General features: G+C 41.1%; 2 protein-coding genes across 5 annotated transcripts in view; one reads left to right on the top strand and one right to left on the bottom strand.

The window, feature by feature from the left end:
• The first annotated feature begins 456 nt into the window (after positions 1-456).
• On the top strand, positions 457-5,927 carry adck2 (aarF domain containing kinase 2). Its single transcript, XM_015963962.3, has 8 exons — positions 457-1,433; positions 1,516-1,662; positions 1,795-1,923; positions 2,001-2,096; positions 2,192-2,470; positions 2,626-2,754; positions 4,428-4,481; positions 5,604-5,927. Exons 1-8 carry the CDS (start codon positions 591-593, stop codon positions 5,742-5,744), a joined length of 1,818 nt encoding a protein of 605 aa, XP_015819448.1. The 5' UTR covers positions 457-590; the 3' UTR covers positions 5,745-5,927.
• Positions 5,928-10,458: 4,531 nt separating this feature from the next.
• The window catches only part of srpk2 (SRSF protein kinase 2), a 109,908-nt gene continuing 103,086 nt past the window's right edge, over positions 10,459-17,280 (bottom strand). For all 4 annotated transcript variants that reach the window (XM_015963964.3, XM_015963965.3, XM_015963963.3 and 1 more), the window contains one exon: positions 10,459-10,870. In XM_015963964.3, coding sequence (XP_015819450.1) covers positions 10,686-10,870 — 185 coding nt within the window. In that variant the 3' untranslated portion in view covers positions 10,459-10,685. The remainder of the gene's footprint in view (positions 10,871-17,280) is intronic.

Genomic DNA, 17,280 nt, shown 5'->3' on the forward strand with positions numbered 1-17,280 from the left:
TATTATTGATTTTTGTGAAAAGAAGACTTTTGGGTAGGTGATTGTATGTTACAACGGGTTTCCATACAACTTTTTTTTTTTTATTCTAAAGAATATCGAGAATGGCTGTTTAAGTAGACGAGGCTCTTAAAATAAACTTTAAAAGTTATTGAATTGCATTTATGCGTCACTTTTCTCTGCGCGCGCCTTTAAGAGGAAGTCACGTGACCTCCTCCGTAGCTCCTCCACCCGGAAGTAACTTGTCATTGGAATGTTTTCATAATTTCCATGGGCTGTTAGTTGTGTCCTCGGAGGCAATGAATGATATTTTTAGATGTACCGTAACGCCAGCTGAACCATGCTCTTATTTATCCACATGAACAAACATTTAAACATTCTGCTGCCAGCCTCAGATCCATGATTTAAGGTAACGTAGGAGAGTTTTTTTTTTACCCCAGTCAGAAATATTTATTCTTATCCTGCTCTGCCACGAGCAGCAGCTTGTTTAAGGTGGAATACACACAGGAGGATGTGAACGAGGAAGAACTCCGAATCTTCCAGGCTGGAGACGAGTTCGGTTCGGCTCTAGGAGCTAGCAGCAGTGTCACGTCATGGCCCTGCTGGCTGCTGGAGCCAGAGGGGTCCTTCTCAACCTGAGGCTCACTCTGCAGAAACCTGGCTCCTTTTCCAGGTTCAGGCTCGTTCGGATCCCTTTTATTAAACCAGGTCGGATTTTAGCCCACCTTCCCAGAGTGACCCTGCTGTGTTTGGGAGCATCATCATCATTTTCAGCCAGGTGTCAGGAAGCCACCCCGCAGACTGCTGGCAGGAAGTCTCTGGCCAAAGTCCAAGTCCACAGTGTCATCTTTTTTCTCCGTCTCAGCCTCCGTGCTTTAGTTCTGCTCCTCAAATTTGGTCCCCTTCTTCTCCTGTCCCCCTTGACTTTGGTGTCGACCCGCTTTGCATCCTTCTGGCTGGACGCTCTGCTGTGGGTGACTGAGACCTCTGGTCCTACGTTCATTAAACTGGGCCAGTGGGCCAGCACCAGGCGGGACATCTTCTCTCAGCAGTTCTGTGAACGCTTCTCCAGGCTCCACGTGAAGGTGCGCCCCCACTCCTGGGCTCACACCAAGCAGTGTCTCCGGAGGGCCTTTGGAGAGGGCTGGAGGAGGGTGTTGGTGTTCGAGAGCAAAGAGCCCGTGGGCTCGGGATGTGTTGCTCAGGTGTACCGAGGCTGGGCCAGGGTAGACCAGGTGGAGGACCCAGCCTTTCAGTCCCTGGCAGAAGAGCTGGAAAAAGAAGACCTGCTAGAAGCCTGGGAGATCCCTGGTCTTGGAGGCGTGGCAGGCACACTGCAGCGGCTCTGGATCGGGAAGAGGGAGGAGCAGGGCTATGAGGAGAGAAGTCCTCCTGATGGGCAGCAGGAGGAGCGCCTGATACCTGTAGCTATCAAGGTTAGCCTCAATGCCTGCTGTAGCTTGACATGAAGCTGGGCGTGCTGAAATACTCTTGAATATTTTTCTTGATGTTTTTAAGGTGGTCCATCCTGGTGTGAGGAGGCAGGTGGAGATAGACCTGCTGCTTATGAAAACAGGCAGCTGGCTGCTGCACTGCCTGCCTGGACTCAAATGGCTGAGTTTGTGTGAGGTGGTGGAGGAGTTTGAGAAGCTAATGACCAAACAAGTACGTTAATAACACCCACACGTCTGTAGTTATATAAGCAACTACACGTTCATGTGATACATCTTACTTTAATAACATCTAAAATGGACAAAATGCCAAAATGATCTACCTAAGGTTAACGTTTGTTTTCAGATTGATCTCCGTTTCGAGGCTAGGAACATCGAGCGTTTCCGAGAGAATTTCAGCGATGTCGAGCACGTCAGGTTTCCCACTCCGCTACAACCGTTCGTCACCAGAAACATTTTAGTGGAAACCTTTGAAGTGAGCTGCTGAAGAACACACTGACTGGAGCTTTGTGGAATCGTTTCATTGAAAATGTTATTTTTATTATATCCCAGGAGAGTGAGCCCATTTCTACCTACTTGGATTCCGATATTCCGAAGGAAGTGAAGCAGAAAATAGCCAGAATGGGTGTGGACACCCTGCTGAAAATGGTAAAAAATAAAATAAAATCACATGAATTCATTCATTTATGTGATTTTCCCATTTTCTCAAGAAGAAACTTGGATGGTAAAAATGTGTTTTGCAGGTTTTTGTAGATAACTTTGTTCATGGGGACCTCCATCCGGGCAACATTCTTGTCCAGTGTCAGAGACCTCCGTCTGGCTCCACGGACTCTACTGGCCTGTCAGTAGACCAGCACGGGAAGACCACACTCACCGACCTGTGGGACACGGTCGTGGTCAGCGTCAGACCGGACCCGTGTCCTCTCCAGCTGGTCCTGCTGGATGCCGGCATCGTGGCTCAGCTCAGCGAGCAAGACCTCACCAACTTCAAGGCCGTCTTCACGGCTGTGGTGCTTCATCAGGTAAGATGAGGAGGAACGTGTGTGCGGAGGGTTGCTTGTTCACCTTTAGCTCATCGCATTCAAAACCTTTATGTGCCGAAAACACAAATATTTGTATGTATGATGGTGTGTGATACCTAGTAACGCCACCTCACTGTGGCGTTGTCATCTCACAGGGTGAGAAGGTAGCAGAGCTGATTCTGCATCATGCTAGAGCTAACGAGTGCAACGACGTTCCGCTTTTCAAGAAGGAGATGGCCGATCTGGTGGATCATGCCATGAGCAATGCCCTATCTCTGGAAAAGGTAGCCGATTTATATTAAATGTGTCCCTTTATTATCTGATATTATATGAGCCTTAGATGCTGATTTTATTGCGTTTCTGTTCTAAGTACACGCCTCCAGTTTTTGTCTCTATGTGTCCTCATGGAGAATAAAGATATGTTATTTACTGTCTGGAGATCATTTCAAGGTCCAAACGTTTGTGTTGTGTTACCTGCTGTGAGTTCTGACCCCAGATCTAGCCCATGCCTCAGAGCGGTCAATCAGGAGCCAGTCACACACCTGTGACTGGAACACACCTGTGGAGAAGCGGACACCAACAGGAGAATATTAGAGGGCTTTGGTACATTTAGTACCATACCATACCATACCACCTTTATATATATAGCACTTTAAAAACACAGCCATACGGCCGACCAAAGTGCTGAACAGTCACACAATAACAGAGATAAAAACATAGAACAGAGCAATAAAATGCAGTTAACAGATAAGAAACAAGCCAATAAAAAAGCTCAGATAAAAACCTCACAATAGTTCCGATAAAAACCATTACAACGGATGATAAAATAAGAGTAGTAAAAACCAAAATAACAGCTAACTGTTAAAAGCAAGGGTAAAATAGTGTGTCTTTAGTCTAGACTTAAAAACTACCAAGGAAGATGCCAGTCGAACTGCGGCTGGAAGTTCGTTCCACATTTTAGGACCGGCAACAGAGAAAGCTCTTTGTCCGCATGATTTATAACACACTTTTGGTACCTCGAGGAGCAACAGGCTAGAGGACCTGAGTGTGCGACCGGGAGTATAAGTCGCAAGAAGATCAGACAGGTACACGGGGGCAAGACCATGGAGGGATTTGAAGACAAAAAGCAATATTTTATATTGGATAGTAAAGCATGTTTAGGTATTTGCAGCTGAACTTAGTGGAAATTCTGAATCACTTCTAGTCAGAATTTAATATTTCTACCTGAAGAATTATGTCATGTAATCTTAAGGTTTCGGGGCCGGACACTGCACTGAAACAGCTTTTTTAATGGTTCTTAACAGAGATCCCAAGATCGGATTGGGACGATTTTTTTCCATATTTTTCAGCGATCGGAGATCAGTAATTATAACTGACAAGTCTTGCAGATCTCCTGAAATAGACTATGAGCATGTTAGCATGTGCTACTTCCAGGGGGAAAACTCCTGTAGAGGGCTCAGATACCTGTGTGATAGTCTCGCCCTGTTTACGGTCGAGTTTTCCATAAGAAGTCAACCAGATGGATGATGAATCAACTTTGCTTCCATTGTGTTTGCCATCATGGTGCTGGAGGGTTTGGCTCACGAAGGGTAGATATGGTTTATATGTCCCTCGGGGCTCGCTCCTTGGCCATGTTGTCCGTTGCTCAGGTTGTCGCGAGCGTTGTCCAATTGTCTGCAGAGACCGTTTGAAAGACAACCATGGATTCCACCTCACGACTAGGTTCGGACTACGGGTTGTGGCGAGACGAACACACCTCCACTTTGGAACCTGCCCTTCTAGGATTAAGCTCAAAAGTCTAATAGTTTTTACAACGGTCAAGATATTAAATGTAATAAATGATGTGTCCTTTTTCAGCTCATAAGTGTCTGGTTGTTGATTTATTTAAAATCTTTTTGCCGAAAATCTACTTTTATCCTCATTAATTTCAGTTTGTATTTTCCTTTCCTCCCCATAGATCCAAGTATCCGACCTCCTCTCTAAGGTCTTTGGTTTACTCATTAAGCACAAGGTAAAATATATCTGTTTCCTTCTGTGATCTAATGACAGTCCCGTTTCACAGTTTACTAGACACGACCTGATATCACATGATCTAAGGTGTGATGGGTTGTGAAGCTTCCTGGGAGAGGAGTCAACTCAGAGCTTTGTACAGGTTTTAGAAGGACGCAAGCTAATGCCACTTCCACAGTTTCAGGTTAAAGAAGCAAAAGAGATGCAGCGTACTTTTTTTTTTTACTGCTAGCTTTTCTTTATGTGTCAAAACTGTTATCTTAGAGAGAGAAAAAGGCCCCAAAACAAAACTCCTTTCATTAATAACAACTTTAAATCACTATGTTGTTGTTTGCTTTACTTTTTATAGGATGTCGCATGTTGACACTAAACCTAGATTAACAGTGAACTGGGATTTAATGTCTAATCTTCAATGTTTTTGATGTTAAAAAAGGTTTAAAGTGGCAGTGTGTAGTTTCCTGGCACTACGGGGCAGTACATGCATACATTTCAGGGTAGTTTGACACCATATCGTCGTCACTGTCGCTAGTTTCATAAAACATTACGGTAAAGGTTACCTCTGGAGCAGAAAGCATTCGCCTCGGCGTGATTCCTCACACTCTGATGGTCCTTCCGTTAATTCCATTGAGAGAATGCAATGCTGATTATAGTTTTCTGGCACTGTAGTTTCTGGATCTGCTCGGGGTCCTGCGCCTGCCGATGACATCGTGTTCTTCCACATACATTTTGGAAAGAGTTTAGCAGTTTTGTCATTAAATTTGTTGTTTCACACTACCTAAATATTTTTGAACGCTTTAACATATTTTCTGTAAGTTGTACATCCAGCCAATCATCTAGTGTGACGTCATCGACAGGTGCAGAGGAAACATGGCGTCTAATATAGCGTCCTCCAAAGATGCCATGTACTTTAGACCTGATTTTTATGGTTATATGGTGCAAAGCCGCCAATATTTTTCAATACATACAAATTATTTTATTTATTTTCAACGATTTGATGGATATTTCCAGAGATTAACGGTAAAAATACACATTGTCTCTTTAAAATGGACAACAAAGCTGTGCAAATGAACCATTGTGTAAAACCTGCCAACTGATTTGCTCACTGCTGTTCTCATTTCCTTAGGTGAAGCTGGAGAGTAACTTTGCCTCCATTGTGTTTGCCATCATGGTGCTGGAGGGTTTGGGTCGGTCCCTTGATCCCAGCCTGGACATCCTGGATTTGGCCAAACCCCTGCTGCTGAAGAACTGTTCCTCACTGCTCTGATGCTCACGTCACCAGTCAGCAGAAGCACGTCTGACCAGTGGATTCATGGGTGCTGCCTGCAGGTCCTCTCAGTGATGATGGGCTGTTTTGAGATTGCAATGCAATGTTCTACTGTAGATCTCAAGATCATAGTCTCCTCATTACATTTCCACAGTACTGATACCTCATTGTTTTTATGTATATTTACATATCATCTCAGTAAGAAAACGATTGACTTGGTGAAACCACAAACCCCTTACATACAAGCAGAATCAGAGATAAGAACTGTTTAGTATGACTAGAAAAATGTTTCAATCTAACAGATATTTAGTTATTTTAGTGTCTGATATCATCCTCTTTATTTGTTTGTTTGTTTTTACTAGTGTGAATAACGTCAACTGTTGTGTTAAAATTCATGGTTTACAGTTTTAATTTAGTTCAGTTAGAAGGACACGACTTTAATCCTTCATGAATAAAGTCAAATCAATGCTCTGAGATTCTCTTTGCCTTTGATTGTATTGTAGCTTTTAAGGTGAACTTAAATGCAGGAAGAAGGACTGCTCAGCAGTGGCGGCACCAGGGGGGAGCTAGGGGGCGCTATAGCTACCCCTGGATTAGTCATTGCACCCCCAAGTAAATATTAGTCTTTTTTTTTTGTTTTACAATTTAATTTTAATTTATCGTGTGGATGTGATAATATTTAACATACAAAACAAAAATAATCAGTAAATTATCATATAGATAGTAAAAACTTAAACCAAAACAGGAAATTGATGTTAACCTTTGACCTCATTTTCCACCTGCGAACGAGTGAAAGGTAGAGCTGGTGGTAAAATGGATCCGTTTTTGTTGCCCAAATTTCCACGGGTTCAGTCAGAAACAAATGAATCTTTGGAAGTGATCTCAGACCCACAAAAACCTACGGATCTGGATTAATTCAGTTCAGTTCAAAGATACTTTATTAATCGCAGAGGGAAATTAAAGTTTCAGTACACGCAATTCTGAGATCAGACATACATACATAGGCATAGACACATGACAAGAATTGGTGACTGTGGTCATTCGCAACCTGAGTCGCGCTACCTTAATAGAGATCAGAGGGGTTTATATGAGGATTGGGTCAGGTGGAGGAAAAAAATAAAAAAAAGTCAACCCTCAACCACCGCAGCAGTCGAGGCTTTTGCTGCTGGAAATGCTAACACTAATGTTAGCTAACCTTGCAACACTATAGATGGTTTTCTGTGTGGCTGTATGTGTTTATGATTTCATAGAAAAGTCAGCGATTGTTCAAATGTTTATGATGTATATTAATGATTGTTTCAGGTGTTGTTGAGGTTTTGTGCACGCATGTGTACCTGCTGGTGTTGAAGGTGTTTTAGAGAACAATAGGTACGCATGACCACTTTCTTCATAGCACCCTCAATAAAAAGACTAGCTCCTTATAGCACCTGCAGAAAAAAAATTTCTGCAGCCGCCACTGCTGCTCAGTAATAAATAAAAGATCATAATCATGATTATTTGACATGATTATTCATCAAGTTGGGAAATGCATTGAATTTATTTGTTTTCTGGTAAAAACCATTGCAGGGACTCTGCAGTGCAGCTTGACATGACATTACCAACACGTAGGGTGGACTAAACTATGTTATGCAGAGGTGTGGACTCGAGTCACATGACTTGGACTTGAGTCAGACTTGACTCATTATTTTAATGAATTGATACAATCTATAAAGACTTACGACTTGACTCAGACTTTAACGCCAATGACTTGCAACTTGAATCGACTTGCATCTGTTGACTTGATGATGACTTGAGCATATTTGATATTTTAGCACAAACGTGGCACGACATGGACAAAAATCATGAATCATTCTTCGTTCTGGGTTTGATGTACTGCTGAATGCAGCAGCACTTTGTTTATAATCAGTTGTTTTTTCTGCTTGTTTGAGCAAATAAACGAAGCTTTAAGAAACTTTATTTCTGGAATTTATTATGTTTGTCATTAGATTAAAGTTGGACAGATGACTTGACATTTTAAAGTTAAGAACTTGGACTTCCAATTCATTGACTTTGGACTTGGTTGTCTTTGACTTGGGCTTGACTGGAAAGACTTGTGACTTACTTGTGACTTGCAAATCAATGACTTGGTCACACCTCTGATGTTATATTTGTTCACTTTACAAAAGTTTTCCATCCATAGGATATAGTTGTATATTTAAAAGAAAGTAATGCATACTTCGACCTCCAATGAAATACTTTAAACATTTTCTGTTTTATATACAGCCTAAAATGTTCAGAATTCATATTTCTAAACCAATTTACCAATTATTGTCAGCAGGTAGAAGACTCGAGCTTTTCAATGAAAATTAAAACTCACAAGTATTAATTTTGAGACCAAAATTACTTTTAAAACACAAGCCAATATAGACTACCTATTTAGAGTAAAGGTATTTTGTAACATGCAAAAATGTTTAATTTTACTTTCCATTTGATCAGTTGGTCACATGGAGAGACAACACTGCTATAAAATTGAAGCCTGGATGTCCAAGAATGGAGTCGGTGTGCATAAACATAGTTTATGCTTCTTTTTTTTTAATAGAATTGTTTGTTTCAAAATAAAAACGTGTAAAAATATGGCTGGACTTTGCAACACAGATCATCTGGAAGTCATCATTGAAAATAATGGTGTCTTTTTAATGTTCATTATTTCACCCGTGTGTTTTGCCCTTGTTCTGCTACAATTACATCAGCAGTTGCAGGCGAGAGCCGCCTTCAGAAAGGGCTGAGGAGCATGTCATTTAGGAGGCATGGCAAAATAATAGCATGCTTGGAAAGCAGAATGTGACAAAATAATTTTAATAATATTTTTGTCCATTACAATAGTTTTCTGATTGGAAACAGACTTGGAAAAGCAAAACTCCAATAACTGCACAGCCCTATTGGGAAATCACAACATCAAGGGCACAAGGTCCATTAATCTAGTTTTATTAAATCGGTCAATGAAAAACAGACAAAACTCTATTTTGTCATCGTGGTCATCAGGAAGAACAGTCAGCATGGCTGAACGTGTGAGATCGAGAGGTTTCGGTGCAAAATAGAAAAACGAAAATGAAACCTCATCACATACCCTTTATTGCAAAACAGTTTTCTTTTTCATCACCATCAACAGCCCGTACAGAGCAGCACTGTTCAAGTAAGGAGGGAGGGGAGAGGCGACAACTGTGTTTCCAAACAATAAAAACTTTCAATAATAATAATAATTATATTACTGACAAAACAAATAAAAACATCTCTAATTGACAAACACAATCACCTCAATATAAGACTATTTTCTGTCACGGTCACAACAACCAGAGTTGTTTTCTTTTCCTATATTTTTTTATGAATTAAATAGTTTTTAAAAATATCTCACCATTTAGTTATACACATCTTTTTCTAATTTATTGCGAAAATAGGCAACTGGACTAATTGTGATGATTTGAGACCTGTGTGACAGAAATACAGATTAAATGGGGGGGGGGGGGGGGGGGGGGGTTGGCACTGAGAGTAGCAGCAGAATGTGGCGGTGCGGTACCCTCATTTAGCCACCAGGTGGCACAGTTCAGTCCTAGCTATCCTCCAGGTTTGACCCCTACTCCATCACAGTAGAGAAAGCACAGCCAGCTACATCTGTAAGCGTTAATAGATTTTTTTAATTTTTTGGAATGATGCTTGATTGTTAAAACTTTGTCCACAGTTGCTTATTTGAGTTGCGAAATCTCTAGTTCTATGTACAAAGGTTTCAAATCCCTGAAGGACATTTACAAAGACAAGTGCGACCTCCATGTGACTATCCCATTTCTGAAGAGACTCGGGGATAAAAGGGTTCCTCTAGAAGGAAACGAGGGAGAATAGTACAAAGGAGTAAATGTGCCACAGAAAATACAAACATTAAATCTGAAGATCGTGAAGTTGGAATGTCAAAAGCCGATCAGAAAACGAAAATGAGTAATCCTTAGATGGGAACCAAACGTCTGCTATGTGAGTCAAAGTTTTTAAATAAACCAGTGAAATACACAAATAAACCAAAGCTCGTGTTTGTTGTTTTCCTTCATGCCGCTCCATCAGTCTGTCCATGCATTATAAAAAAGTCTTTAAAGGCCAAGCAGACCTTCACCGTAATATAACTGATTGTTTTTATCACTCATCACCCCTTCTGTCAGATGCAGTGTGTGGCAGTGACCCTTGACCGGACCACAGAACGCGGTGGGCAGCCATGTTGAGTGAGACGAGCGTTTTCATTTTTGAACTAGAAGAAGAAAATAGAGTGTAAACTTTAAATCTGATGTAAATACTTCTTCCAGGGGTGGAGAAGGGCCAGGGGCTGGAAAGAAAAGGGCAAAGGTGTACATCGGCAGATCTTGAGCACAGGCACATACGCTTATTCTCACACAACACACACACTCTCATCTGTCTTTGAGGCCCCCGTTGGTCATGGAAGATGAAGCTGTGGGCCATCTGCAGTGCAACAAAGCTGCTTGCTGACTCTTGAGCCACATTACTGAGAAGGCTAGCAGCTGTCATTGGCTCCATGACTGAATGCAAAAACTATGAATCAGGAAGATACAGATGAAAGATATCGATAGACGCGGAACAAAAACAGGATTTTTATTCCAGACAGAGCCACGACTCTTCCCTTCAACGAAGTGGACAGTACGCATCCTTAAATCCTCCGAGTCTGTTTGTAGGAAGAAAAACTGGTATGCCACAAGCTTGTTTTTACATTCCTCTAGGTAAAAGGTGTGAAGCCTAGTCTGGTAGGTACGTCATGGATGAGAGGGGAAATGATGGAGAGGAAACATTTCTGTCTGGTGGCTTCCAGCTTCTATCCACGCTGCAGTTCCACTGACTGCCACCAGAGGGCCATGTTAGGACTGTAAGTTGGGATCCACGGAGAACCAGGTGAGTGGTCAAACTTTGTGGCTATGAGTTGAGCCAGGGGTGGTTTAGGCATTCGCCAGCTGAGGCTCTCTTCTCAGGGACCATCTCCAGCATGGGCAGAAGGAACTGGGTGAAGTGGCCAGCGTCTTCATGCGCCCAGCCGTACTTCTCCACCAACACATCAAACAAAGACCACGGCTTCAGCTTGGTGATGTGTCGCAACTCACCTGCAGGGTATTTACAAAGAGGAGTTAGCGACGGCACTAAAAGAGGAGGGACTGGTGACATTTTCTCTTAATGGTTTCATCCCTTTAGAGATAAACAATGGGACAAACTAGCAAGTGTAGCAGCAACTGATGCCAAATGTCATTATTTGTGCTTTATTTAACAGACTACTGGAGTTAATAGCCAATAGAAAAGCATCACCAGCCCGAGTTTGAACTGAAATACTAACTTTAATGCTTAAAGCACAACAATTCTTTATAGTCAAACAGAAACATTTCCCTTTACTGCAGATAATCAAAACAGCACAAAGCCATCAAACAGGGTGATTGTTTCATTTGTTTTTATCAAAAGTGCATGCAGAAAAAATGTTATTCTTTTATGTTTTTGGACAATCTTTGACCAAATTTAGTTTTAGTCTTTATAAATAAGAATTTTTTTTTTTACAGATTTGGTCAATTATTTTTTACAGTAAAGACATGTTAAATAATCTTGTTTTAAATTCTAAATAAAAAAAATAAATAAACCTTTTTGATTTTTTATCTCTTTTACGCTCTGAGCCGTGCTTTGGTACAAGATCATTGAGCAGCAACACCGTTTACACGTGTGACTCTTATGTCTGTCTGTAATCATACTAGAGTAATTAAATATACATAAATCTAAGTGAGACAGACTATTCAACTTCTGTTCAGGTCTACAATACGCAACCCAATTTAGTGTCTTTTAGTTTGAAATGACCAACTCTTTGTAATAAATATGCAATAATAAAAGGTAAAGTACAAACCTAACCTCCTTTTATTTGGAGTTGCTGTGATTTTTTTCTACGTAAAATAAAAATGTGTCTAAGCTTTAAAGTTTAACTTGAAGTTTTTTGTGTGTGGATATTTGGCCTGATGATCACTGGATTTCTTCTGACTGGAGTGGGAGGATATCTGGTTTTCTGGAAATTTGGGAAGACGGGAGCGATTGGAGAGCGACCCGCACCCACGGAAAGCACCGTCCATGTGGAGACCTCACAGACTGAGACGTTACTCGAGGTGAACCGTAAGCTGGACAGTGTTCTAGCTGGGTTACTGGTATTAGTGGGCAAAATTGATGTCATCTCGGAGAGGGTCACCGGACGGTGTGAATATGTTTAAAACCTGAATTGGCTTCACTGGAGGACTTGAATAATCAGTTACAGACTTCAAGGCAGAGAGGAAAATTATCTCTGCCTGACCCAAACAAAGTCTTGTTATCCGAATCTGACGCCATGGCAGCCTTGTGAATGCCAACAACAAACCCCCACGAAGGAGTGCAGACAGATGCTGTGAAAACCTGACCTCCCCCACCACCCCCGCCTTCGGATTGGTGGACTTCAGCCTGGCGAGGTCATCAACCTGCAGGTGTCAATGTGCTCTGCGCTCCTCCCACGATCTCCCTCCCACCTGTGGCTACAGTGGATGAGCGCCATACCGGGCTGCTCTCACTGGGGAAACAGGATCCAAGCCCCCCCCCCCGCCTTCCTCTCGGTGTATCATGTTGTTAAATGTTGATGTTCGTACTTTTATGTTTGAGGCGTTTTTTTTGCATAGTAAAGCTACGCCCTGCCGGGAGTAACTGGTATGCCTTTTTCTCCCTCCCCCAATTTATCCTCATGTAATCCCCTTTTCATCTAATTGAAATGAGCGCCGTTATGGCTGCTCTCGTCTGCGTGCTGGGACGTAATTTTGGGGGGGGACGGGTGGGACATGTCCCCCCCACTTTTTCAAAAGGCAGTTTTGGTCCCCTGCACTTTTTTCCGTCCAAAAACAATATTACGCTCCATTAAATGGATTTGGTTGAGCACTAGGACCGAAACGGAAACCGGTTTCCTATTAGACCCGCCCAAAAGCTAATCTATTGGCTCTGCTGATACTTGCTAACGTATTATTGGCTGTTGCTGCTGTCACTCCAAATTGTAAACAGTCAGAATGTGCTCACGTTGTTTTGCTAGTTTGGAGCCGCTAGGGAACACCGGTACTGAGTCACATCGTCAACTAGACGCTGTGTAATATCAGAGCTCAGCTCAGCTTCCATTACATAACATTTGAATAAGTGTTCATTTGTGAGTCTTTGGTAGTTAGGCACAGCCAGGAGGCAGCATGTCAAGAAAACGAAAAGTGGATATAAGAGACTTCTTTCAAAGTCAAAACGTAAGTTGGAACATGTGACACCCCTGCATTAAGCTCAGACTCACCTCCTCCTTCACAAACATACTCAAAACTAACTTTTACAAACTCATCTCCTCCACATAACTGACTCCCCAGACACAATTTATTCGTATTATTATAATTATTTTTTTTATTATTACTATTATCATCATAATTTTTATTACTACTAGTAGTAGTAGTAGAAGTGTAACTTCAAAACTTTTATCATTTAACTTTATTGTAAACTTATCTATTGCAATGTATATGTTCACATTAAAAAGCTCTGAAAAATGAACAGTATCATCATCATCAACAGATTTTTTTAAGCTTAATGTCAAAGATGTACACTTTTCATTAGATTTATCTTATTTTTTCCATTTATTTTTTGTGTGTTGAAATGCAACAACCGTTTAAACACTTTTAAGGGAAAAAAACATATTTAATATGTTTTTATACACTCAAATGTTAGGGTGATGATCATGTGTAAAACATTAGTTCAGCATGTCCTCTAACACAGCAAATGAACAAACGGCCAGATCTCAGGAGGGACCGTTTATGTATAAATAATTTTTATACTTTTGACTAGGCCTGGGAAAGTAACACATTTTGCTGGACGATATTTTGTCCAACAAATTGTTGATGACAAACGATATTGTCAACATTATCTAGACCAAAATAACCACTAATATAATGTTAATATATCATAATAATGCAAGTACACCCTTTAAAATGCAACAAATAAACCTTCATTTAACATTGAAATGTCCAGAACCAGAACTTCTAAATGAATAAAAATAACAAACAAAAATTAAATAAAAAAGGAATCTCACTCCCTGTCAGAAAATGTTGCACCAAAAACAATAAAAAAAAGACCCAAAACAATAAATACAATGGCCTATCCATTGTCAACAGCCAAAACTGCACTTCAATAATGATAATAGATAAAAATAATAATAGAGTTGTACATTTTTTAACTTTGATATATATATATATATATATATATATATATATATATATATATATATATATATTGAGGATGGAAAAATTATTGAGATGGGCACGTGACGTGTCAAGGGGTCTTTACATAACACCCCCCACCCAAAATCCGCACAAGCCTGCTGTGTCCCCCCCACTTCTGAAATCAAAATTTCGTCCCTGTCTGCGTGTATCTGTTCTGTCTACATGTGTAACCTTGGTCAGGCTGTGCTGCGGAGTCAAGTTCCTATGCTCTGGTTCGCTGGAGCGCCGGCAATAAAGCTTTTCTGATTCTGATTCTTTGTGTACATAAAAACAAAAAAAGCAATACGACGTGTCCTTTGTTTTGGGTATTTGAGTGAGTGGACCACTTTTCAACAGAACACCCTATGGATCCTTCTGCAGCCAATCAGCAGCTGACTTCACTAATTACTTCATCTCTTTCTTTCTAAGCATTTGTTAATCAGTGAGGTGCTGTGACGATGGCGTGAAATTGTGCAGAGAATTGGCCGAAAACCCCACTAACAGAAGGCTGATGGACAGAAATAGACAGAGATGCAGAAAACTGGAAGAAGAAGAGAAAAATAAAGTGTTGGTTATTCAAGAGGGTTGGCTGGGAATCCGAGTGTGACCGACAAGAAAGACACTGCATGAGACCGATTTATGATGGGATCAGCCGAGACCGAAGGTCCAAATCCAATCCTGGCTGCCATAGCAACCTTTCTTTGGTCTACATGAGACGAGGTGATGCTCATTATTCTGGGCAAAATACTCATTGGGAAGTTGTTTAAAAATGTGATTCTTTTACAAAACATTTGTAGCTGTTTTTCAGTCTAAACTGATGCATCTTTTGTGCTTTGCATCCCTGCAGACACAATGTGTACGTTTTCTAGGTGATGAATTTCCTAACCAGTGTATCTCCTGTAGTTCGATTATAAATCCATGGACATGAGGGAAGCAGGGTGACGAGGATGCTTTGCCCGAGCCGAGGGGCATATTGGCAGACGGGAGAATTCCGAGAGGCAGAACCAGAAAGTCAGCTCGGATTAACGCAGCGCCGAGAGATAAAAGGGTGAACGTTAAGACATCACGTGCATGCTCAAAGCTCGAATAGAGACAACATCAAAGGGAGAATATTCAGATCTCATGACACGTCATGGAGGATGCATGAGCAGAGAAAGAGAAAGTCAAAAGTGAATAAATGATTAAGTGCAGGGGTTATTAGCAGTATCAGATGCAGGTCCATCTGATGGAAATATGGGGAATGATTTAAATGTCTGCTTTTACATTCAGCTCAACACACAAATATGTTACAATCTTAACTTTAACGTGAAGAACGCAAATATTCGTTGAATGAAGGTCTAGCGACGCTTAAATGACCGTAGATCACCCGCTGCGACTCATGCCAGAGTTTTCTGCTGCTGTCAGACGCATGGCGGTTAACTCCAACAGACTTTCTACATGATCTCACGAAACATCACAACATCTCGTGATCTGTTAGCACTCAGAAAGCGATGGAGATGACTATCAGCTTCTATCACCTGACATTTTGGCTGAATGTGGGAAAAGAAGGTCGAGTTTGGTCATCTGTGTGTGTTAACTGGCTGGTGGTTTGGTTCCTTGAATCAGTTATGTTCAACAAATTATTATTTTTCTGAGTTTCTAACAAGCACGTACACACACACACACCCACACACACACGCACGCACGCACACACACGCACGCACGCACGCGCGCGCGCACGCACGCACGCACGCACGCACGCACACGCACGCACGGATAAATCAGAAGGCTTATCACCCAAACAGCTAAAGTTTAGATTAATATTTTTGCAATGTTTAAGGGTCTTCATCTAACAGATTAGAACAACCTCAACTCAAAAATCACATTTTCACATTATAAATTCTACAAATTTCATTTTATTTAACAATTCTTGACAAAACTACTGTACTTGTCTTCTAGGTGAGACCAGCAAATGATGAGTTCTGTCTTTTCCCCATGGGCGATTTTCATCCGGTAATAAGAAAGCCCCAAAGATCAGCAGTAACCTAAACAAGTGTGCTTTGTTTTCCTATTTAACTCAATAAGACCGGTAACCATAAGAGTCCAATGTGTTTTTGTTTTCATGCCTCTAAAGTCATCAGACAGAATAACAGTTTAAAACTTGTTTATTTGTTTTCAGGAGAAGTTTTAGGATGTTTTTCTTTCATAAAGTAAAATGATGACAGAGCAGCCTCTCTGTAGACGTTTTTAGCTTTTATTTTCTTTAACATAGAAAATACTCCTACCACAGTTCATCTGGTGATTTTTTTAAGTGTGCTTTGTTTTCTCAGTCGTGGCAGACAACTGCTTGATCCAGGATCTGTTGGAGGTTTATCCCTGTTAAAAGGGCATTTTCCTCTCCACTGTCGCCACATGCTTGCTTAGTATAAGGATTGCTGTAAAGTCACTGACACTAGTCAGCGACTCGATGCAATTTGCTGGGTTCCTTAGAAAACCTTTAACTAACTGGAATAATGAACTAAACTGTTTAATCAGCGGGTTCAACTGGAATGCTTGAGACCACTTGTGATGCGAACTGGTGATATAAAAATAAAGCTGATGATTTTCAGCCCCCTATAGGTGTTACTGCCATCACAGTTCTGCAGACTTTACCAGCTGAGTTGAACTCTAATTAAAGCTGAATGGTAAATTTGGAAAACAAATTAGCTTTAAACAGTTTTTCATGCCTCTTAAACAAGTCACCCCCAAATCAACTTTTTGGCAAACCCTGCGTGCACACCCCACCCCCCATACATTCTAGCGAACTGAAACCCCCCCCCCCCCCCCAATAGAAAAACCTTCATATCATCATGAGACAACACCAATGTAATGTCTCTGTAAACAAAAGATGTCCAAAAGCCTTGTATCCATTTCAGCCGTTTAAAGTGTCTTTCTGGAGTTTCCCCGTTCAGAAATTATGTATGACTTTCCGTGCCGACCAGAACTGACCAATAGTGTTAAACTACCGCTTACGTGCTTGAAATTTAAGAAATACCTTGGCTGATGCACAGTTGATGAACTTTTCACGGACAAGAAAGTCTCTTAAGTATAAATATAGGAGAACAACATGACATGAGAATAATTCTTGTAAAACATCGTGTTTTAGCTCTGATTGTCAGCAACAGAAGGACATAAATAAACAAGAAACGTGAAGTCGCCATTTTAATAAAACGGAAGGAGAAATTATTTGTGTGATATGCTTGTCAGCCACTAGATGGTGCCATCGG

The sequence above is a fragment of the Nothobranchius furzeri genome, chromosome 4 (assembly GCF_043380555.1).
Source record: "Nothobranchius furzeri strain GRZ-AD chromosome 4, NfurGRZ-RIMD1, whole genome shotgun sequence".
NCBI lineage: Eukaryota > Metazoa > Chordata > Actinopteri > Cyprinodontiformes > Nothobranchiidae > Nothobranchius > Nothobranchius furzeri.